This window comes from Pseudorca crassidens, chromosome 2 (genome assembly GCF_039906515.1).
Source record: "Pseudorca crassidens isolate mPseCra1 chromosome 2, mPseCra1.hap1, whole genome shotgun sequence".
In the NCBI taxonomy this organism is placed as follows: domain Eukaryota; kingdom Metazoa; phylum Chordata; class Mammalia; order Artiodactyla; family Delphinidae; genus Pseudorca; species Pseudorca crassidens.
This window is the reverse complement of record NC_090297.1, coordinates 112,279,990-112,303,584: the sequence shown is the minus strand read 5'-3', so window position 1 is coordinate 112,303,584 and position 23,595 is coordinate 112,279,990. Positions and strand designations below refer to the sequence as shown.

Genomic DNA, 23,595 nt, shown 5'->3' with positions numbered 1-23,595 from the left:
ACAAATGAACATGTGGTAGCTATGATGAAAGCAGCCATCAGTGTGACAGAAGTTCTATGAAGTCTACCTGACATAGAATATAATTAACATTAATTCCATATTTGATTAAAAAAACCCAGGGAGATCCAAATCAGGCTCTGGATTATGTCTACCAACCACGTATATAGTTGCAGAGAAGGTAGACAACCCAAGGCTATAGTTTATGTGGGGAGAGCAAAGATTAGAGTCCATTTCTCTTGCTTCTTAATCTTAATAGACTGACTCCTTCCTGATGGATTTGGCAGTAGGAAAATTGATTGGTTTAGAAACAAACATGAGAAGAGGTATGGACCTGAATCACATCATTCCCTTTACCCTGTATTGGGCCTGGCTCCACAGAGCTAGATAAGTAGCCACAACATGGCAGGGCTGAGGAGATGTGGAGGGCCTAAGGCTCCTTATAGAGACAGAACCTAATGGTCTATTGGATTTTGTTCATGATGATTTCGTTTGGGTCACAGTTAGATGGTCAAGAAATTATGCACTCCAGTGGTATTGTGTCAGGAGTATGTAAGAGGTTTTAAAGAATTCTTTAAAAACTTCCCCCCACCAACTCTATTGTTTTATTTTTAAAATTTATTTATTTTATTTATTTATTTTTGGCTGCATTGGGTCTTCATTGCTGCACACGGGCACAGGGTTTCTCTAGTTGCAGTGGTGGTGGGGGCTACTCTTCTTTGCGGTGCGCGGGCTTCTCATTATGGTGGCTTCTCTCATTGCGGGGCATGGGCTCTAGGCGCTCAGGCTTCAGGAGTTGCGGCACACAGGCTCAGTAGTTGTGGCTTGCGGGTTCTAGAGTGCATGCTCAGTAGTTGTGGTGCATAGGCTTTGTTGCTCCGCGGCATGTGGGATCTTCCCAGAGCAGGGCTTGAACCCGTGTCCCCTGCATTGGCAGGCGGATTCTTAACCACTGCGCCACCAGGGAAGCCCCTCTATTGTTTTAAAATCCTGAAAAAGTTGAAAAGAATTTTACAGTGAATCTAGATTCCATCTAGATCTAACAATGTTAAATTCTGCCATATTTGCTTTATCTCTCTCTGTGTCTGTCTATTGTTTTTTCCTGGACTACTTGAAAAGAAGTTGTGTACGACTTGACACTTCACCCCGAAATCCTTCCCTAAGAACTTTTCATGGCTAGCTTTTTGGAGGCATACTTATGGTGGATTTATGTAATTGATTAAGACATACTGATGGCAAAAGGCTGCTATCACCTGTAGTATCCTAGGTTTGTGTACTATTGTAGTTTATAAATAGTTTTCATATTTATTATTCTGTGTGAACCCAAGCTGTAATATAAAGTAGACAATATAGACACTTTGTCCATTTATGGGTAATACAGATTCTTACTAGGTTTAAGGCAGAGATGCTAATGATGGAAATAGATTGATCTCTCCTTTTCTTCTGCCAAGCTCTGACAAATATTTGACAGTGTAGATCAGTACCCCTACATCACTGCAGCTACGTGTTAGTCTGATGGCTCCTTGTGATGGTAAAGAAGTAAAAATGAAAAATAGTCTATTTTGGTTAAGGGAACTTAACTGTTTATATTCTTTGTTGGTAGGTAATTCCAACATGGAATATTTCACCAATTAAGAAGGCCAATGAAATTAAGGTAAAGTTGGAAGAGGTAATTCTTATTCTTTTCCAGAAAGACTTCATCAGTTTCGAAATGCTTCTATTTGTTAACTTTTTTGGACCTATGTATTTATTTAAATTCCAGGTTTGTTTTTTTCCATTTCATTAGTCTTAGGTTTGACTCTCATGCTAGAAATCTTTTTAACTCCTGCCTCTTATTACTTGCTGTAGCTGCTTGTTGTGCTCTTAGGATTTTTTTTTTCCTGCTCTGCTTTCTTCCCTTTATTTCCCAAATACATATGATTCGTGTTTTCTATTATTTTATTTTTTTCTATAATTGTACTTATGTAGCCTCCTCAGTTTGTGGATATCCACCTTGAAGACGATGATTCCTCAGATGAAGAGTACCAGCCCGATGATGAAGAAGAAGATGAGACTGCTGAAGAGGTCAGTGGTTACCTGTGTGAGTGTTAGTTGGTAATATAGAAAAAAGTTGGCTCCACAAGGCAGAGTGTACTTTGCTTCCTTAGTAATATCACTTCTTCTATACAGAGGGTTGAAACACAGTTCTTTTTTCTACTCATTTCTTTGCATAAATCTAAGACTGTGACTCCTCTTCATGCTCCCTTGATTTTTTCATGTCTTGTATTATGAAATATAACACACATATAACATGCAGAACTGTGCATAGGATAAAAAAATATACAGCTTAAATAACTATAAAGCTAATCCTTATGAAACTTCCTTAAAGTCATTAAGTATAACATTGCCAGACACCTCTTATCACAGTCACTTTTCTTCCCCTTTAGACAGCCACTATCTTGACTTTTTGGTAATTACTTCCTTGCTTATCTTTCTACTTATATCACCTAAATATGCAGCTCTACACACTGTGTTCAATTTTTTACTGTTTCTGAACCTTAGGTAAATGGAACAATAGTCTGTTCTTTTGTGTGGCTTTTTTTTTTTTTTTTTTTGGTTCAACACAAGTCATTTGAGATTCATTTATACTGTTGCTTGTAGCTATAGTTCGTTCATTTTCGTAGTTAATGTAATATTCTATTTCTTAATTTGTTCTTTGACTTGTTTGTTAAAGGATTTTAAATCAATGCCTTACAGTTTTACAGAGTTTACAATGCTGATGAGGATAGAGATCTGATCCCTGTTCCTACATTCAGCAAATTAAGCTTTTATTTAAATTTTATTCTCTTACTCTAATTCAGTGATTGATATTTTGTGATTCATTCTATTGAGGTACTTCAAACTCAGTGAATGAGGTAGGGGCATACATGTGAAAGTGAACTGGATTTGTTTTGTAGAGTTTATTGGAAAGTGATGTTGAAAGCACTGCTTCGTCTCCACGTGGGGCAAAGAAATCCAGATTGAGGCAGTCTTCTGAGATGACTGAAACAGATGAGGAGAGTGGCATATTATCAGAGGTAAATCCACATCATACTAGCAAGATAAATTAGAGATGCTCTATAAGTAGATTATTTAACTGTATAAATGGATCATTTATCCATGGTGATTCTAAGCTGTCACCCTTTGCCAAACATGATTCGAGATCAGTAATCATGCCATTTTCTTCCTGGTATTTGTGACTAGTTATAACTGAATTTCAAATTCCGTTAAGTCAGTGAACAGTTGAGACAAAACTGGAACTCAGTGACAGGGAGAGTTCTTATTAAGGGGCCAAATGTGAGTGACTGGCAGAGTTTCTTTCCTTCTACACTTCTCTTTTTTGTATGTGTTTTCTAATATTGTTCTAAAGCCATTTTTATTGTATTTCCCCGCTTTTGATAACCTAAGTAGCATCCTGTTGGCTTCATTGGAAATAGGATGAAACCTAATTAGATTAATGTACTTGACAGTGCCTTTGTTTTTATATATACCTCTATCTAGATGGGAAGAGAAAGATTGCTAGCATATGAAAAACATGCTTCTCTCCTCCCGCTTTTTTTTTTTTTTCTCTTCCCTTCCTCCCTTTAATTTTTAACATACTTGCCCCTTTTAATCAGGCTGAGAAAGTCACCACACCTGCCATTAGGCACATCAGTGCTGAGGTGGTGCCCATGGGGCCTCCGCCCCCACCAAAGCCCAAACAGACCAAGGATAGTACTTTCATGGAGAAGTTGCATGCAGTAGATGAGGAGCTGGCTTCCAGTCCAGTCTGCATGGATTCTTTCCAGGTAAACATAACTCTAAATTGCTGAAAAAGTCAAACGGAATAATTTAGTCATTGCTCAGATTGGGAAGGGAGAAGGGAAGATATTAAATTTTGATACAGTTAGTAACAGTCATGAAATTATAGGTCTTTGGTACTCTAGTTTGTACTGTTTTATTGTAAGTGAGAATTAAGTGAGAATGGCAGTTCCTAAGGAAGAAATAAGGTATGTGACAGAGAGCATTTTAAAATGTGGAACATAGGAACAACTTCAGCCAGATTCCTCAAATATTAACCTTTACCACAATTGCTTTATCATTTTCTCCTTCTTTCTCTCTCTCTGTACACATTTATCTTTTCCTGAATTGCTGTAGAGTGTGTTGCAGTCATGATGCGCTTTTACCCCTAAATATCTTAGTGTATATTTCCTACAGATGAGGACGTTTGATTATGAAAATAAGGATATGTAATATTAATAGTCTATTAAAATCCTTATTTGGATTTTGCCAATTGTCCCAATAATATCTTTTATATAAAACAAAAGAAAAATGATTTTTTTTTTTGTGATCCGGGATCCAGTCTAGGATTACGTGTTGTATTTAGTCGTCTTTTCTCTTAGACTCTTTTTATTGGGAACAGTTTCTCAAAGTTTCATAACCTTGACATTTTTGAACCTTATAGAGCAATTATTTTACAGAATGTTCCTCAATTTTGACTTTTCTTATACTTCCTCATAATTAGATTCCGGTTATGCACTTTTGGCACAAATATCACAAAAGTGATATGTCCTTTTTATTGCATCATATCAGGAGGCACGTAAATTCCGTCATGTTAAATTTGATCACGTGGTTAAGGTGGTGTCTGCTTGTTTTCCTCGCTGTAAAATTATTATTTTTCCATTTTTAAATTAATGTGTATCTTTGAGGCAAAATATCTTTTCACCCACTAATTTTAACATCCATTGCTTGTTCTTGATTGAAACAGTCATTACTATGGTTACTGTCAAATGATGACTTTCTAAATTCCATCATTAGACAGTTCTTCTTTTTTTTTAAAAAAAAATTTTTATTTATTTATTTTTCTTTTGGCTGTGCTGCGTGGCATGTAGGATCCTAGTTCCCTGACCAGGGATCAAACCCACACCCTCTGATTGGAAGCGTGGAGTCTTAACCACTGGACTGCCACGGAAGTCCCAACCAGTTATTATTATTTTTTTTAACATCTTTATTGGAGTATAATTGTTTTACAATGTTGTGTTAGTTTCTCATATATAACAAGCTACATGTGTACATATATCCCCATATCCTCTCCCTCCCACCCTCCCTATCCCACCCCTCTAGGTGGGCACAAAGCACCGGGCTGATCTCCCTGTGCTGTGTAGCTACTTCCCACCAGCTGTCTATTTTACATTTTGTAGTGTATATATGTTAATGCTACTCTCTCACTTCGTCCCAGCTTATCCTTCCCCCTGGCCGCGCGCAACTGGCCGCACGCTCTAGAGCCTGCACACCACAACTAGAGAGAAGCCCTCATGCCACACAAAAGATCCTGTGTGCCACAACTAAGACCCGAAGCAGCCAAATAAATAAATAAATATTTTAAAAAGTAAAAATTAAAAAAAGATACTTCTCTTAAAGTATCTTTTTAGAAAAAGAAAGGAATAGACATACAGATCAGTAGAACAGAATTGAGAGTCTAGAAATAAACTCTTAAATTTATTGGTCAATTAATCTTTGACAAGTGTTCCAAGACCAATTAATGGGAAGAGAATAGTCTTTCAACAAATGGTGCTGTGACAACTGGAAATCCACATGCAAGAGTAGAAAGTTAGACCCTTACCTTACACCACACTCAAAAAGTTAACTCAAAATAGATTATTGACTTAAATGTAAGGGCTAAAATTATAGAACTCTTAGAACAAAGCATAGAGTAAATCTTTGTGACCTTTGATTAGGCAGTGGTTTCTTAATACAATACCAAAAGCACAAATGACAAAAAGAATAGGTACATTGGACCTCGTCACAATTAAAAACTTTTGTGCCTCAGAGGATACATCAAAAAAGTGGAGACAACCCAGAAAGTGGGAGAAAGTAATTGCAAATCACATATCTGATAAGGGTCTTGTATCTGTAATATATAATGAACTCTTGTAAGTCAACAATAAAAAGACAACCGAATTTAAAAATGGGCAAAGAGTATGAGTAGACATTATTCATTTCTTTTTTTCTTAATAAAAAGGAATGAGGGGCTTCCCTGGTGATGCAGTGGTTAAGAATCCATCTGCCAATGCAGGGGACACAGGTTTGAGCCCTGGTCTGAGAAGATCCCACATGCCATGGAGCAACTAAGCCTGTGCGCTACAACTACTGAGCCTGCGCTCTAGAGCCCGTGAGCCACAACTGAAGCGTGCACACCTAGAGCCTGGGCTCTGCAATGAGAGAAGCCACAGCAGTGAGAAGCCCGCTTGCAGCAACGAAGACCCAACACAGCCAAAAATAAAATAGAGTAAATAAATTTTATTACAAAAAAAAAGGAATGAGTACTGATACATGCTACAAAATGGATGAACTTTGAAAACATGCTAAGTGAAAGAAGCCAGAGACAAAAGGCCACATATTGTATGATTCCTTTTATTTATTTTAAAAAATATTTATTTATTTATTTATTTTGGCTGTGCCGGGTCTTCGTTGTGGCGTGTAGGATCTTTTTAATTGTGGCATGTAGACTTCTTAGTTGCGGCATGCGGACTCTTAGTTGCGGTATGTGAACTCTTAGTTGCAGCACACGTGTGGGATCTAGTTCCCCAACCAGCGATCAAACCCAGGCCCCCTGCATTGGGAGCGTGGAGTCTTACCCAGTGGACCACCAGGGAAGTCCCTATGATTCCTTTTATATAAAATGTCCAGCATAAGCAAATCCATAGAGACAGAAAGATTAGTGGGTATCAGAGACTGGGATCATGGAAGAATGGGGAGCTACCACTAAGGGAAATGGCTTTTCTTTTTGGGGTGATGAAAATGTTTTGGAATTAGATAGTGGTGATGGTCACACAAGTCTGTGAATATAGTAAGATCCACTCAGTTATACACTTTAAAGGAGTGAGTTTTATGGTGTGTAAATTATATCTTAATAAAGCTCTTATAAATGTTCCTGAAATGTTGGTTTTAAAACTGATATCATTATAAGGTGCAAGGATATATTGTACAAGGGGAATATAGCCAATATTTTATAAGAACTATAAATGGAGTATAACCTTTAAAAAAAAAAGACATTGGCTCCTACAAAAAAAAATTTGATATCATTATCCTTAAAGTTTCTCAGACAAAGAATAATAAATCCATATGGTTTAGAGAAGAGACCTTGTGTTTTAAGCTAAGAAGAGAAACACACAGGATATGATGAAGTTTGGAGAAATTGAAAGCATTAGGCATTCAGTGATATGTTTTTATTTCCTTCTCCATTGGCTAGCCCATGGATGACAGTCTCATTGCATTCAGAACTCGCTCTAAGATGCCTCTGAAAGATGTTCCCCTGGGGCAACTAGAGGCAGAGCTCCGAGCTCCAGACATCACCCCAGATATGTATGACCCCAACACAGCAGATGATGAGGATTGGAAGATGTGGCTGGGGGGACTTATGAATGATGATGTGGGGAATGAAGGTAAGTGGTTTTGTTTGCATTTAATATCTACTCTGTCCATGGTCTCTGGTAAAATTTTCATTAGTTAAAAGCTTAAAGAAAGGGGTGTTTTTGGTTAAATTCCACTCCCCCTCCTTTTTGTTTTTGTTAAAGAGTCTTTTGGGGAATCTTTAGAATGCTAAGATTCCTCTCCTGAAACATAAACGTACATATAATTTTACATATGATTTCACGAGAGTGCATTGACTCACTCGAAGACTGTCATGTTAGTTAAGGTTCTTCCTGATGCAGGTGAAACGTCCTAACTCTCAACTTGCTGAAGTTGAGAATCCTAACTCTCAACTTGCTGAATGAAACCAGACTTTGGGAAGAGCAGAAAAACCTACAGTGGAATTGAGACCCACTTTCCCTCTCAACAGCTGTCATCTCTACTTTTTGTCAGTCAACTCCATTCTCAAACCTGTTTTTTTCTACAAGGCTGGAACTATGATCATAAGCACATCATTCACTTCTTGGTTTGTCCCCCCATCAGAAGAACTCTCTGCTACAGGCTCCAGTTTGAAAAATCCAGAGGAACAACTGATTGGTTGGGTTTGATCACATGCCCACTGTCTTGGTATTGCATGGCTTTGATAGGGAGACTGTTTCAGCATGGAGTCCTGTGATTGGCAGCACCTTGTAAACAACGGGGTTGGAGTAAGCAGTTACCCAAAAGAAGTGACAGTGTTTCCAGAAGTAGGGAAGGAGAATTGATCAGACAGAAACAATGTTGACTACAGCCATACATGGTGTAAGAATCCCTGCTGCAACCCTTATTTGTTTTAGAATATAAGTAAAATTCTTACTTTAAAACAATACATTGTTAAAATTGTCTTTGGTGGTTTTTTTTTTTAAGCATACTATAATGAAAGTCAGTTACCATTCATCATTTTGTGCAGTGTTTCTGTAAATTTAGAGGAAATGAGAGATTGATTTAGTTTGTAGTGATTCCAGATTCTTTTGATGGAATCAGGGCAATTTTTTTACTATTGTTGTTTCCTTTTAACTCTCTTCAATGGAGAGTGACCAGGATATTCATACTGGTTGTGTTGTGGAACATTCACACTTTTTAAAAAATGTGTATAACTGAACCAAAGTCTTACTTGCATTTTTATGTGAACAGAGTCATTCACTATCTCACTTTAATCCGTAGCCAAATTCATTGCTCCTATTTCTGGATCCCATGATGTCCTATCAGACTTAATTACAGACAACTTACAGAGCATATCTTTATTCTTTACCCTGTCTTCTAAGAACAACTACTGTAAGATTTTTGTGTTGAAAGGATAATGCTTTAAGATAAATAAGAGAACATATAGCTTGTATGGAAATAGACTGAGTAAATATTTGGGTAGGTAAAGCCAGGAATAAATTAGGATAAGTGAATGAAAGAAAGTAAGTTCTCATATTTACCTTATAAAGCTATTAATAACTATATTGCATATAATTTGGCATTCAGTATTGAGTACTTTCTTTTACAAGGCAGTGTGTTAGGTTCTATGAGAGATAGAGGAAAGTGATCATTTTGTTAGGGAGTAAACATGTATGAATGGTGCCTGGTCCATTGTTAAATGCACGATACATTTCAGATTAATGAAGTTGAATGAACTCAGATGCACCATAAAAGTGGCATAAACTCTGTTCTAAGGTTTTAGAAGAGAGAGAATTATTGTTTATCATGACCAGAGATAGCAACATGAAAAAGGTGGTAATTGAGATGGACCTTTGAAAGATATTTGACAACAGTGACAAGAGAGGAATCAGATGGGTGGAAGTGACATTGAGATAATATGTATTTAGGTTCTGTAGAATATATGCTCCCCAGAGTTTTCTCTTATATTTTGTATTATAACCATAAGGGTAATACGTGCTTAGAGTAAAGAAATCAAATATTGTGTAAAGAAAACTTTAAAGCCTTTCCTCATGATGACAGTTTCATGCCGCAGAGGGATCACTGATAATAGTTCGATGTGCCTCCCGTGAGAGTTTTCAAATATGACGTTACCTTTTAGTTTTCCACGTTAATGTGGCAATAGGAAGAATTTTAGTCCTAAATTTAAATTCCCTGAGCATTTAGAAAAGACAGGTAACAAGAAGCAAATTGGTTTGAATTTCAGCATTTTTGTTCTTCTCCACCCACCTTCTATAGCAGAAGTGGTAATAAGCAATGCAATGCACAAACTTGCATGAAGGAGAAAAGGATGAAATTTGCAGCTGAGTCATTGACATATTAACTGGAGAGTCATTTCCTTAATAATCAACAACTGATGTATTATCGCATTAGTCTTCTGATAGGAGTCTAAGCTGCTAGCTTTTCCATCCCTTACCCCTTTGAGAATCTGATGAAAGCTGTTCAGCCACTTCCCAGAAAAATGTACAGATCTACATACATGAAGTTTTTTTATGTCACTTTTTTGGGGGATTTATTATTCTCTTGAAGTTCATTTATTGACACTTCCTTTTTCTATCAACGCATTCAAGGTCCAAGATACCAAGGCTCAAAAATATCTGCAGAAAGGAGTGAACAGGGACAAAGATAATTCTATCCATTTTGTAAAAGTTTCAGAGAAATTCATTGTGTTGCTCTGTGTTATAGAATCAATTTGTTATACTGCTAGGATTAGAAACCAGTTTAATATTCTAGGAACATATCTCAATCAAAGAAGTCTCAGGGGACATTAAAGCATTTTGTAAATGCATGTGACACTTCATAAGCAAGCTCTGCATTTTGTCCTTAGACCTAAGCTAAGACAAAATATTGATAGTAATTAAGTCAGGTTTTCATGGCTTTATTAGGGCAGCAGCTTTGATGCCCTGATTGTTATCACCTTGGTTGAAAGAGCTGAGATGCTGGCTGTTGAGGAGGAAAGGCCAGACAGAGTTGGCTGTCAGGATTTTGGGATTCTGGGTGGTGTTTCTCATAATTTGTCCCTAGAATTTGAATCAGAATCAGGGAGTGTAGGGATGTATTTGTTGGATGGTGTTAAGATACAGATTCCAGGGACTTCCCTGGTGGTGCAGGGGTTAAGAATCCACCTGCCAAGGCAGGGGATGTGGGTTTGAGCCCTGGTCCAGGAAGATCCCACATGCCGCGGAGCAACTAAGCCCATGCGCCACAACTACTGAGCCTGCGTGCCACAACTACTGAAGCCCACATGCCTAGAGCCCGTGCTCTGCAACAAGAGAAGCCACCGCAATGAGAAGCCCACATACCGCAACAAGAACCCAGCGCAGCCAAAATAAATTAAAAAAAAAAAAAAGAAAGAAAAAGATACAGATTCCAGGACCTCACTCCATACCTACTGAATCAGAATCACTAATGGTTATCATCTAGGTATCTAATTCTTATATATCCTGATGGTTGGACACTACTGGTCTGGGAGAAATAAGAGTATGATAAGGGTTGATCGAGGAAATGGAATAATGGTTAGTGGGGAGGGTGAAAATCCTCTTTCTTTAAAACAGTATTTTTTTGTTTCCTTATTAGGATAGATTTAAAAAAGAGAACATAGAGCCAATGACTAGGATAGGTTTGGATCCCCAGATCTACCAGCTGAATTTTGTGAGTGCTGGTAAATAGGAAATGATGCTAGATATAGATCACAGTACCAAACTTTAGCCATATGCTGGTTTATTTTGGTAGTATTACGTGGCTAACCATTTTCACATGTTCCTAGTACCATCTGCTCTGCATATTATTAAAAGTGAGTCTCATTTGCAAAAAATAAGAGGCTGTACTAGAGGGGGGGTGGTGGTACACAAAATTGAGATCAGCTGGGTAGATGCTGACATTGTCAATCAGTCAAAAAAGTAATTAGACCCAGAGGGCAGGTTCCACAATCAGGGTACTAAAAGCTAAGCAGAACTCAGAAGAAACCTTCCTAAATGATTTTTCAACATGTTTGCCAAATGGGTTCTCTGAGAACATTGGCTGACCCCCGTTTGTATGGTATGGGCGGAAGCTGTCTATTGTAGTTCTTGCACCTAAACAGATGGGGGTCCAAACGTGTGTGCAGTATCCATATGTTATAGGCTTTCCCCAGAACTTATATTATTCAGCAACATTTGTAAAGAACCTGCTGTAAAGAGACTTACATAGAAAGTACTATAGAGATTACAAAGACAGGATTCCATTTCTAAGGATTTAAAACATTTTTATTGGGGGATAAACCTATAGATGGGTGAAAAAGGCTTCACATTTAAATAGCTATATATATACAATGCAGATTTATGTATTATAAACAATAAATGTTGAGTAAAGAATATCAGGTTAGATTGGGGTTTATCAGTACAGATTTTCCAGTGATTATGAATCAGAAATGTGTGTGTGGGACTTCCCTGGTGGTGCAGAGGTTAACAGTCAGCCTGCCAACGTAGGGGACACGGGTTCAATTCCTGGTCCGGGAAGATCCCACATGCCGCGGAGCAACTAAGCCCATGCGCCACAACTACTGAGCCTGCGCTCTAGAGCCCACAAGCCACAACTACTGAGCCCACACACCACAACTACTGAAGCCTGCGTGCCTAGAGCCCGTGCTCCACAACAAGAGAAGCTACCGCTGTGAGAAGCCCGCACATTGCAATGAAGAGTAGCACCTGCCCGCCACAACTAGAGAAAGCCCGCATGCAGCAGTGAAGACTCAAAAATTTTTAAAAAAAGTGTGTGTATATATTTTTATTTTTAATAAAAAATATTTATTATGAAAAATTAAGAAAAGAAAGTTCTATTCTTCAGTCTTTGTTAATTCTCTCTAGATATTTTCTGTGTTTAATCAAGCACATATTTATTTTTTTTTCGAAGAAAGAAATCATACTATACATATTGTCCTGCATCTGCAACTTGCTTCGTTCCCTTAATAAAATTTAGACATCTTTCTATTGTAATACATAGAGATCTCCCTCTCCTGTGTAATGGCTACATAGTGGTAAGGAATTAGTTATTCTCATTTTCTAGACTTTGTTTTTGCTTTCTGTTTTAATTCACTTCCTCAGTTGCACTAGCCACATTTCAAGTTCTCAGTTGCCTCATGTGGCTAGTGGCTACCGTTGTCGTACAATGCATATGTAGAACATTTCCGACCTTGCAGAAAATTCTGTTAGACGATGCTGATCTAAAGTCCCAGGAAAAATTTTGCCTTAATATAACATAACAATCCAGGGGCTTCCCTGGTGGCACAGTGGTTAAGAATCTGCCTGCCAATATAGGGTACACGGGTTCGAGCCCTGGTCCGGGAAGATCCCACATGCCGCAGAGCAGCTAAGCCCGTGCACCACAACTACTGACCCTGTGCTCTAGAGCCCACGAGCCACATCTACTGAAACCCACGCACCTAGAGCCCGTGCTCCACAACAAAGAGAAGCCACCACAATGAGAAGACCACGTACCACAACTAAGAGTAACCCCCGCTCACTGCAACTAGAGAAAGCCCGCAGAGCAACAAAGAACCAGTGCAGCCAAAAATAAATAAATAAATTTATTTTAAAAAAATGTATATAAAACAATCCATAATTGATTGATTCCTTCAGGATTTTTAGTTAGGAATCTAAAAGACATCATAGCATCAACATTAGAGAAAATTGCGAGGGAGAAAAATACCCATACTTCTATGCTCTGCCATTACAAATGTTTGTTATTTTTGTATATTTTTAGTTATTTCTGAGTTATAGGGATATAATATTTTTATGCTTATGAGTATTATGTGTGTATTGTGTTATACTTTTGTCATGAATTTGTTGAACATGTATAGAATGTTTATATTCTATATGTATATACTATTTTATACTAAGGCATCATAATTATAGTCATTCCCTAATTATTGGGAATTAGGGTCATTTCTTTTTCACTATCAATGCCTTTGTATAAAGAGTTTTACAAAAATACTTTAATGAGATGCACTACTCTAAGTGGGTTTACGGAGATAAATTATATGTTCAGTTTTCAGGCTTTTGCTGCATTTTGAGAAATTTAAGTTTTGTTTAAAGGAAGGAAGGAAGGAACTTGGCTAATTGGGGAGAATAGGTGAGATGAGTCCGCCGTGGGAAATGATCTGTGCACAGACGCTGAGGAAAGAAAGAATAAGTTGTTTAAAAACTTCAGAATAGGGAATTCACTTGCGGTTAGGACTCTGCACTTTCACTGCTGAGGGCTTGGGTTTAATTCCTGGTTAGGGAACTAAGATCCTGCAAGCCGTGTGGCACAGCCAAAAAATAAGTAAAAAATAAAATAAAAACTTCAGAATAAATGTGCTTTATTGGAGTAGATTCTTATGGTGCTGAACATCTTAAATTTTCATTAGAGATATGAGTTCAGAGTTGGCAATAAGTGTCTAAAACATTTTTTTTCCTAGATGAGGCAGATGACGATGACGATCCAGAATATAATTTCCTGGAAGACCTGGATGAACCAGACACAGAGGATTTCCGCACTGACCGGGCAGTAAGAATCACCAGTGAGTCTGTGTTTATTATGAGTCCTGGTCTTGACTTCTCCACATCTACCTTTGTTTACTTTGCAGATTTCTGAGGTTGAAGTTTGTAGCCCACTCAAGACATTTAAGCTTCCTCTTCCCATTTATTTCTATAATTCTTTAAATTTACATATATATTCAGGAAGCCTGTCAGTTACTCATTTATACATCCCACAGTCACGTATTGAGTATTTGGCAGCGATTGTACCAAAATGAATAAGACATGGCTTCTGCCTGGAGGATGTCAGCTTAGTAGGGGGATACAAACAGAAACAGGTGTAGTACCAAGTGATAGGTGCTATAATAATAGTTTGTGTATACACTAGTGGCCTAAAAGAGGGTTATACTGTCCTAATGTATGGTATGGGTTAGGGAAGGATTCACAAAATGGGATGTTTTATTTTAGTTTTGAAGGAGCAATAAGAAATTTTTGGTGAATGGGGGCAGAGAGGGATATTGCAAATAGAAGAATTCTGCAAACCATGGAATTATGAAACAATACATGTGTTTGGAAAATAGTAAGTAGTTTGGTTAAGTTGTACGAGTGAGTGGTGATAGAAGAGTTAAGCAGTGTTCAGTTCATGGAGAACCTTAGATCTGATTTTTGATCTGTCAAAAAGGAGAGCTCAGAGAGCTCAAAGCAGGAAATAAATAGGAACTGATTTGGATTTTAGAAATATCACTTTGATTTAATGCCAGTTTAATGTATTGATTTGGTGGGTAAAGAGAGCAAGATTGGAGGCATGGAAAACCATTAAATAACTTGGCTTGAGTCATTTGTTTAAAATTATTTCATTGCTAGTTTGCCAATGATGGAAAACATATTTCAGGAACTGTTGATTTTTATTGAGGGTGTGCATGACCCTGTACTGGAATAGTATACACAACATGGTGAAGGTAAGACATTGGCTCTTGACGAGGTTATGAAGAAAGTTTTATAAGTATCCAAAAGTGTTTATTATGTACCTAAATAATGCAAATCTTTGTGCAAAGAGAATTATGTAAACACAATCCTTTAGGACTTATGTTCTGTTTTGTTGCTTTATTTCATCTTTCATGTTGTTCTTAAGATTAGAATGCCATTTCCTTTATGAAGATCTTCCATTTATTTTGGTATGTTATGACAGTTAAGGTTGCATTGAAAGGAAAGCACCAGGAATCAGAGAGAAAGTGTAGAAAGAAAAGGCTTGAGGATTTAGGTTTTGAGAAAATTGTGAAGGAGGGTCTAGGAAGGTATGAGAAAAAACAACAAAGCCTTGTGTCTCAGAAACCAAGGGAAGAGTCTTTCAAGAAGGAGCGAATGGTCCACAGTGTCATGTGCTGGTCATGAAACATTTTCTGCTTGAAGCAGAAAAGTAGGAGATTGCATTTCAATCCAGCTCTCATCCTGGTATATACTTGCCTTCCCTTCTTGTTTGTCTGTTACTTTCTTCAGTTTATAGATACAGTTGACCTTGAGCAACTCAGAGGGTAGGGGTGCCCAACCCCAGTGTAGTTGAAAATCCGACTAGAAGTTTTGACTCCCCGAAAACTTAACTACTAGTAGCCTACTGTTGAAGGCTTACCAATAAAATAAATAGTTATTAACATGTATTTTATATATAATGTGTTTTGTATACTGTGTTCTTAAAGTAAAGTAAGCTAGAGAAAAGAAAATATTATTAAGAAAGTCATAATGAGGAAGAGAAAATACATTTACAGTACCGTATTTATCTATACTGTAAGTTTATGTTATCTGTTTACAAGCTGAATCATCTGTCAGTATCTATATTAATATTGTTTTATATGATACAAAACACTGTAGATATATATGTTACAAACACTAGACAATGAAAAGTGAAAAAGGAACATTTATTTACTGGTATAAGGATTCATGCATTGATAATGAAGAAGCAGCAGTATGATGGCTTGATGGTAGTCTAGTGTAATTGATATGATTGCTTCACAGATCGCTTCTTAGTACGCTGGCCTGAATGGTTACAAAATTTTGTAGCCATTCAGCAGTACACTACTAAATTGTTACAAAATTTTTATGGCATACAGTATTACAGTCATATTCATGTACAGGATTGGAAACATTGTTACATTTTTTAAAAATGTGATAATAGGCTGATACACAGTTGGTAATGTAATTCTTTGAAAGCACAGTTATAAATCATTAATAAAACTAACATTATTAATTTTATTGATTATTAATTTTATATTAAATATCAGTCACTTTATGCCTATGTAAGGATAGGCTATCCATTTCAAGTCTTGTACATGATGTTCTACATGATGAATACTTAAGCGATGATGATGATGATGACACAAAAACATCTCATACAATTCTTGCCATACAGTTATTAGATTTTTACACAAAGGTATATACACATACACAACAGATAAGTTTATTAACTGTAGGCATGATGATTATTTACTATTCATTAAGTCGCAGTGAGTCATCATAAAGGCCTTCATCCTCCTTGTCTTCACATTGAGTAGGCTGAGGAGGAAGAAGAGGAGGAGGGGTTGGTCTTGCTGTCTCGGGGTGGCAGAGGCAGGAGAGGTGGTGGAGGAGGAGGGGGAGGCAGAGACAGTAACTTTATGGAAATACATTGTAATTTCTGTGTGACTTTTTTGCTTTTTCATTTCTCTAAAAATGTTTCTGTATGGTACCAGTCCCTCTCCCACCATGTGCTTTGGTTTCAGAGTCCATATCATAGAAGTGTCCTTGTAAAAGAAGTCAAAAGCAGTCTTAAATAATCGGAACCCTGCTGCCTGATTGTCTAATGTCAGTTTGTTTTCTGACACAGCTTCTTCTACATCTTCTTCCTCATCGTCTGGCACTGTTTTGGAAGCACTCATCTTCATCACGTCATCTTTTGTTAATTCCTCTGGTGCAGTGTCTGTTAGCTCTTGAATTTCTCCAAGATTCAGAACTTGAAACCCTTCACCCCCATCTTTTTTTGGCCGTATTCACAGTCTGTTTCATGATTTCCTTGATTGGCTCTGTCGTAAATCTTGTGAAGTCATGCAGGACATCTGAACACATTTTTCTCCAGCAGGAATTTATTGTTTCAGGTTTGATGGCTTTCATGGCTTTTTCTTTAACAATGATGGCATCTTCAGTGGTGTGATCCTTCCTCCAGACTTACGTGATGTTCTCTCCATTGGGGTCTCTCAGTGTAGATAATCCTTTCCATAGAATATTGTGTGTAATGAGCCTTAAAGGTCCTTACGAACCCCGATCTAGAGGCTGAATTAGAGACATGTTTGGAGGGGAGTAGACCACTTAGACGCCTTCAGTGTTGAATTCATGGGGTTCTGGGTACCCAGGGGCATTGTCCAATTTCAAAAGAACTTTAAAAGGCAAGGTATTTCCTGACTTCAGGGACAAAGCATCGATGGAACCAATCCATAGAAAGGCCCTTCTTTTTGGATATCCAAAGACTGGCAGCTTGTGTTTATCTTTTCCCATCAAGGTGAGCAGCTTTATAGATAAGGGCAGTCCTGGTGGTAAATGCGACTGCATTTTCACAAAACAGTAGACTTAGCCTCTCCCTTCCTGCCTTAAATCCTGGTGCTTGCTTCTCTTCCTTACTAATGTCTTTTGAGGCTTTATTTTTAAAAATTTTTTCCCCTCCAGAATAGGGCACTTTCATCTGCACTAAAAACCTGTTCAGGCAGATATCCTTTCTCCTCAGTCTGGGAACTTGTCTGCTGCCTCTGCATCAGCAGAGGCTGCTTCTCCTGTTATCTTGACAGTTTTTAAGCCAAACCTCTTTCTAAAATTATCAAACCATCCTTTACTGGCATTAAATTCTCCAGACTTAGATCCTTCATCTTCCTTTTGGTTTAAGTTGTCATATAATGACTTTGCTTTTTCTCAAATCATATTAGAGTCTATAGGTATGCCTTTCTTATAGCAATCCTGCACCCACATAAAAACTGCATTTTCAATATGAGATAAAAAGGTATTTCACAAAAAGCACAAGGTTTTTGCACCTGCCAGCATAGCGACAGCTATGGCTTCATGAATGTCCTTTTCATTTTTTACAATGGTCCTTACACTGGATTCATTTATCTTGAAATGGTGGGAAATCACAGCTACAGACCGCAATCTCTGGTACATATCAAGCAATTCAGCGTCTTCTTGTAATGTCATGACTTTGCTTCTTGGGAGCACTTCCAGCACCACTAGTGGCACTTCGCATGGGTCCCATGGTGTTATTCAAGGCCTATGGTATTGTACTAAACTTGATGAAAAATACTCAAGAACCACAAGAGATCAGTTTTTCCTACAGTACGCAATTTGCTGGAGAGACAAACTGCTCAGGAGATGTTTTAAGCAGATACTTGCAACACCTGAGCTAGCAACAGGAGGTGGCTATGAAATTATTACAGAAGTACAGTATATGCCACAGTTAATTTTATGCAGTTATGATTTCATACTGCATCTTTATGTTTGGGTTTCTCTCAACTGTGAATGGTGCCATGTATGGTCTGTAAGTGTGTGTGTAAGTTTTGATAAATTTTAACTTTTTAGAGTAGATTTGTGTACATTTTATGGTAGTAAGTGATAAAATAGACTAGTATCTACATATAATTTATGCATTCATGACATACCTAACTTTTCCTTAAATTTATTGGTATTTCTAGGCTCTGTGGTTTGTCTGCGGGTTTTTTCAAATTGTTGCACATCCCCCCCCAAATTGTTCCACTATATTTACTGAAAAAATCTGCATATAAGTGGACCCATACAGTTCAATTCCATGTTGTTCAATGGTCAACTGTAATTTCTCAGGGAGATCCTCCTCAATCAGGATTGATCTTCTTGCTCCGTTATCCATACTATTTTTTTTTCACAACTCACACACACACACTGTATTTTATTTTTACAAGAGATAAACTGACACCAAGCATTGTAAATGGATGACTGCAACAAAAGCAACAATGATGGCAATTACCAAACACAAAACACACTCATACGATGTCATAATATTGACATTCAGTCCAGCAAACCTCCACTGTAACAGCTCCTTTACTTTGCAGTGAAAATTGATTTGTATATTTTTTGCCTCTGAGTCCTTGTGGGATTTATCTTTTTTTTTTTATTCAAACAGAAAGTCACGAAAATTGTAATCATCCTCATCAGTTCACTCAGTCCCATGCAATCAGTTTTTTTTTATCTTGATCTTTTGTTAGCACTTTTATGAATTCATCAGTTTTCCATTAGAGTTCTGAAAATGCTTATTCAGTTCAGCAGTATCGTGAGTTACCAGAAACCTGTACTTGTCAGTCTTTTCCATGAATTCTTTGAAGATGAAACGCTTTTATAGGAATATTTTTGTGAAAGCATCAGAGTACACCCAGAACTGTCTGTAAATGACAAAAGACTTAAAAATGACCACGGTTAAAGATTTGATGAAAGTTCATAATAATGCAGTTGACAAGGAAATTTAGTTATTTCGGAGGTATACATTTTAAAGTAATAACTAGAGTTATGACTTACAACATTATACCAGAACATATAAGATTCTTAGAAATTTCATGTAATGTCTGAAACATTTATATTAATGTATTTCCATACAAATAACCCAAAGAAAGTTTAGTATTAGTTGTTTTTTGTTTGTTTGTTTGTTTTTTTATACTGCAGGTTCTTATTAGTCATCAATTTTATACACATCAGTGTATACATGTCAATCCCAATTGCCCAATTCAGCACACCACCATCCCCACCCAACTGCAGTTTTCCCCACTTGGTGTCCATACGTTTGTTCTCTACATCTGTGTCTCAACTTCTGCCCTGCAAACTGGTTCATCTGTACCATTTTTCTAGGTTTCACATACATATGTTAATATACGATATTTGTTTTTCTCTTTCTGACTTACTTCACTCTGTATAGACAGTCTCTAGATCCATCCACGTCTCAACAAATGACTCAGTTTCGTTCCTTTTTACGGCTGAGTAATATGCCATTGTATATATGTACCACAACTTCTTTATCCATTCGTCTGTCGATGGGCATTTAGGTTGCTTCCATGACCTGGCTATTGTAAATAGCCCTGCAATGAACATTGGGGTGCATGTGTCTTTTTGAATTATGGTTTTCTCTGGGTGTATGCCCAGTAGTGGGATTGCTGGATCATATGGTAATTCTATTTTTAGTTTTTTAAGGAACCTCCATACTGTTCTCCATAGCGGCTGTATCAGTTTACATTCCCACCAACAGTGCAAGAAGGTTCCCTTTTCTCCACACCCTCTCCAGCATTTGTTGTTTGTAGATTTCCTGATGATGCCCATTCTAACTGGTATGAGGTGATACCTCATTGTAGTTTTGATTTGCATTTCTCTAATAATTAGTGATGTTGAGCAGCTTTTCATGTGCTTCTTGGCCATCTTTATGTCTTCTTTGGAGAAATGTCTGTTTAGGTCTTCTGCCCATTTTTGGATTGGGTTGTCTGTTTCTTTAATACTGAGCTGCATGAGTTGTTAATATATTTTGGAGATTAATCCTTTGTCCGTTGATTCGTTTGCGAATATTTTCTCTCATTCTGAAGGTTGTCTTTTCGTCTTGTTTATGATTTCCTTTGCCGTGCAAAAGCTTTTAAGTTTGATTAGGTCCCAATTGTTTATTTTTGTTTTTATTTCCATTACTCTAGGAGGTGGATCAAAAAAGATCTTGTGGTGATTTATGTCAAAGAATGTTCTTCTGTGTTTTCCTCTAAGAGTTTTATAGTGTCCGGTCTTACATTTAGGTCTTGAATCCATTTTGAGTTTATTTTTGTGTATGGTGTTAGGGAGTGTTCTAATTTCATTCTTTTACATGTAGCTGTCCAGTTTTCCCAGCACCACTTATTGAAGAGACTGTCTTTTCTCCATTGTCTATCTTTGCCTCCTTTATCATAGATTAGTTGACCATAGGTGCGTGGGTTTATCTCTGGGCTTTCTATCTTGTTCCATTGATCTATGTTTCTGTTTTTGTGCCAGTACCATATTGTCTTGATTGCTGTAGCTTTGTAGTATAGTCTGAAGTCAGGGAGTCTGATTCCTCCAGCTCTGTTTTTTTCCCTCAAGACTGCTTTGGCTATTTGGGGTCTTTTGTGTCTCCATACAAATTTTAAGATGATTTGTTCTAGTTCCATAAAAAATGCCATTGGTAATTTGATAGGGATTGCACTGAATCTGTAGATTGCTTTGGGTAGTATAGTCTTTTTCACAATATTGATCCTTCCAATCCCAGAACATGGTATATCTCTCCATCTGTTGGTATCATCTTTAATTTCTTTCACCAATGTCCTATAATTTTCTGCATACAGGTCTTTTGTTTCCCTAGGTAGGTTTATTCCTAGGTATTTTATTCTTTTTGTTGCAGTGGTAAATGGGAGTGCTTCCATAATTTCTCTTTCAGATTTTTCATCATTAGTGTATAGGAATGCAAGAGATTTCTGTGTATTAATTTTGTATCCTGCAACTTTACCAGATTCATTGATTAGCTCTAATAGTTTTCTGGTGGCATGTTTAGGATTCTCTATGTATAGTATCATGTGATCTGCAAACAGTGACAGTTTTACTTCTTCTTTTCCAATTTGTATTCCTTTTATTTCTATTTGTTCTCTGATTGCCGTGGCTAGAACTTCCAAAACTATGTTGAATAATAGTGGTGAGGGTGGACATGCTTGTCTCATTCTTGATCTTACAGGAAATGCTTTCAGTTTTTCACCATTGAGAATGATGTTTGCTATGGGTTTGTCTTATGTGGCCTTTATTACGTTGAGGTAGGTTCCCTCTCTGCCCACTTTCTGGAGAGTTTTTTTCATAAATTGGTGTTGAATTTTGTTGAAAGCTTTTTCTGCATCTATTGAGATGATCATATGGTTTTTATTCTTTGTTAGTATGGTGTATCACATTGATTGATTTGCATATATTGAAGAATCCGTGCATCCCTGGGATAAATCCCACTTGATCATGGTGTATGATCCTTTTAATGTGTTGTTGGATTCTGTTTGCTAGTATTTTGTTGAGGATTTTTGCATCTATATTCATCAGTGATATTGGTCTGTAATTTTATTTTTTTGTAGTATCTTTTTCTGGTTTTGGTATCAGGGCAATGGTGGCCTCGTAGAATGAGTTTGGGAGTGTTCCTTCCTCCGCAATCTTTTGGAAGAGTTTGAGAAGGATGGGTGTTAGCTCTTCTCTAAATGTTTGATAGAATTCACCTGTGAAGCCATCTGGTCCTGGACTTTTGTTTGTTGGAAGATTTTTTTTTTTTTTTTTTTTTTTTGCGGTACGCAGGCCTCTCACTGTTGTGGCCTCTCCCGTTGTGGAGCACAGGCTCCGGACGCGCAAGCTCAGCTGCCATGGCTCACGGGCCCAGCCTCTCTGCAGCATGTGGGATCTTCCCGGACCAGGGCATGAACCCGTGTCCCTTGCATCTGCAGGCGGACTCTCAACCACTGCGCCACCAGGGAAGCCCTGTTAGAAGATTTTTAATCACAGTTTGTTTCATTACTTGTGATTGGTCTGTTCATATTTTCTGTTTCTTCCTGGTTCTGTCTTGGAAGGTTATACCTTTCTAAGAATTTGTCCATTTCTTCCAGGTTGTCCATTTTAGTGGCATAGAGTTGCTTGTAGTAGTCTCTTAGGATGCTTTGTATTTCTGCAGTGTCTGTTATAACTTCTCCTTTTTAATTTCTAATTTTATTGATTTGAGTCCTCTCCCTCTTTTTCTTGATGAGTCTGGCTAATGGTTTATCGATTTTTATCTTCTCAAAGAACCACCTTTTAGTTTTATTGATCTTTGCTGTTGTTTTCTTTGTTTCTGTTTCATTTATTTCTGCTCTGATCTTTATGATTTCTTTCCTTCTGCTCACTTTGGGTTTTGTTTGTTCTTCTTTCTCTAGCTCCTTTAGGTGTAAGGTTAGATTGTTTACTTGAGATTTTTCTTGTTTCTTGAGGTAGGCTTGTATAACTATAAACTTCCCTCTTAGAACTGCTCTTGCTGCATCCCATAGGTTTGGATCATCGTGTTTTCATTGTCATTTGTCTGTAGGTATTTTTTCATTTCCTCTTTGATTTCTTCAGTGATCTCTTGGTTATTTAGTAACGTATTGTTTAGCCTCCATGTGTTTGTGTTTTTTACAATTTTTCCCTGTAATTCATTTCTAATCTCATAGCGTTGTGGTCAGAAAAGATGCTTGATATGATTTCAATTTTCTTAAATTTACTGAGGCTTGATTTGTGACCCAAGATGTGATCTATCCTGGAGAATGTTCCGTGCGCACTTGAGAAGAAAGTGTAATCTGCTGTTTTGGATGGAATGTCCTATAAATATCAGTTAAATCTATGTGGTCTATTGTGTTATTTAAAGCTTCTGTTTCCTTATTTATTTTCATTTTGGATGATCTGTCCATTGGTGTAAGTGAGGTGTTAAAGTCCTCCACTATTATTGTGTTACTGTCAATTTTCTCTTTTATAGCTGTTAGCACTTGCCTTATGTATTGAGGTGCTCCTATGTTGGGTGCATATATATTTGTAAGTGTTATATCTTCTTCTTGGATTGATCCCTTGATCATTATGTAGTGGCCTTCCTTGTCTCTTATAACATTCTTTATTTTAAAGTCTATTTTATTTGCTATGAGTATAGCTACTCCAGCTTTTGATTTCCATTTGCATGGAATATCTTTTT

At 37.3% G+C, this 23,595-nt stretch overlaps 1 protein-coding gene across 10 annotated transcripts in view; it reads left to right on the top strand.

Annotated features, from left to right (window-relative positions):
• Positions 1 to 23,595, top strand: part of GON4L (gon-4 like) — an 87,366-nt gene that overhangs the window by 26,838 nt on the left and 36,933 nt on the right. For all 10 annotated transcript variants that reach the window (XM_067728095.1, XM_067728093.1, XM_067728097.1 and 7 more), the window contains 6 exons: positions 1,601 to 1,651; positions 1,966 to 2,061; positions 2,934 to 3,053; positions 3,633 to 3,803; positions 7,247 to 7,439; positions 13,805 to 13,906. In XM_067728095.1, coding sequence (XP_067584196.1) covers positions 1,601 to 1,651; positions 1,966 to 2,061; positions 2,934 to 3,053; positions 3,633 to 3,803; positions 7,247 to 7,439; positions 13,805 to 13,906 — 733 coding nt within the window. The remainder of the gene's footprint in view (positions 1 to 1,600; positions 1,652 to 1,965; positions 2,062 to 2,933; positions 3,054 to 3,632; positions 3,804 to 7,246; positions 7,440 to 13,804; positions 13,907 to 23,595) is intronic.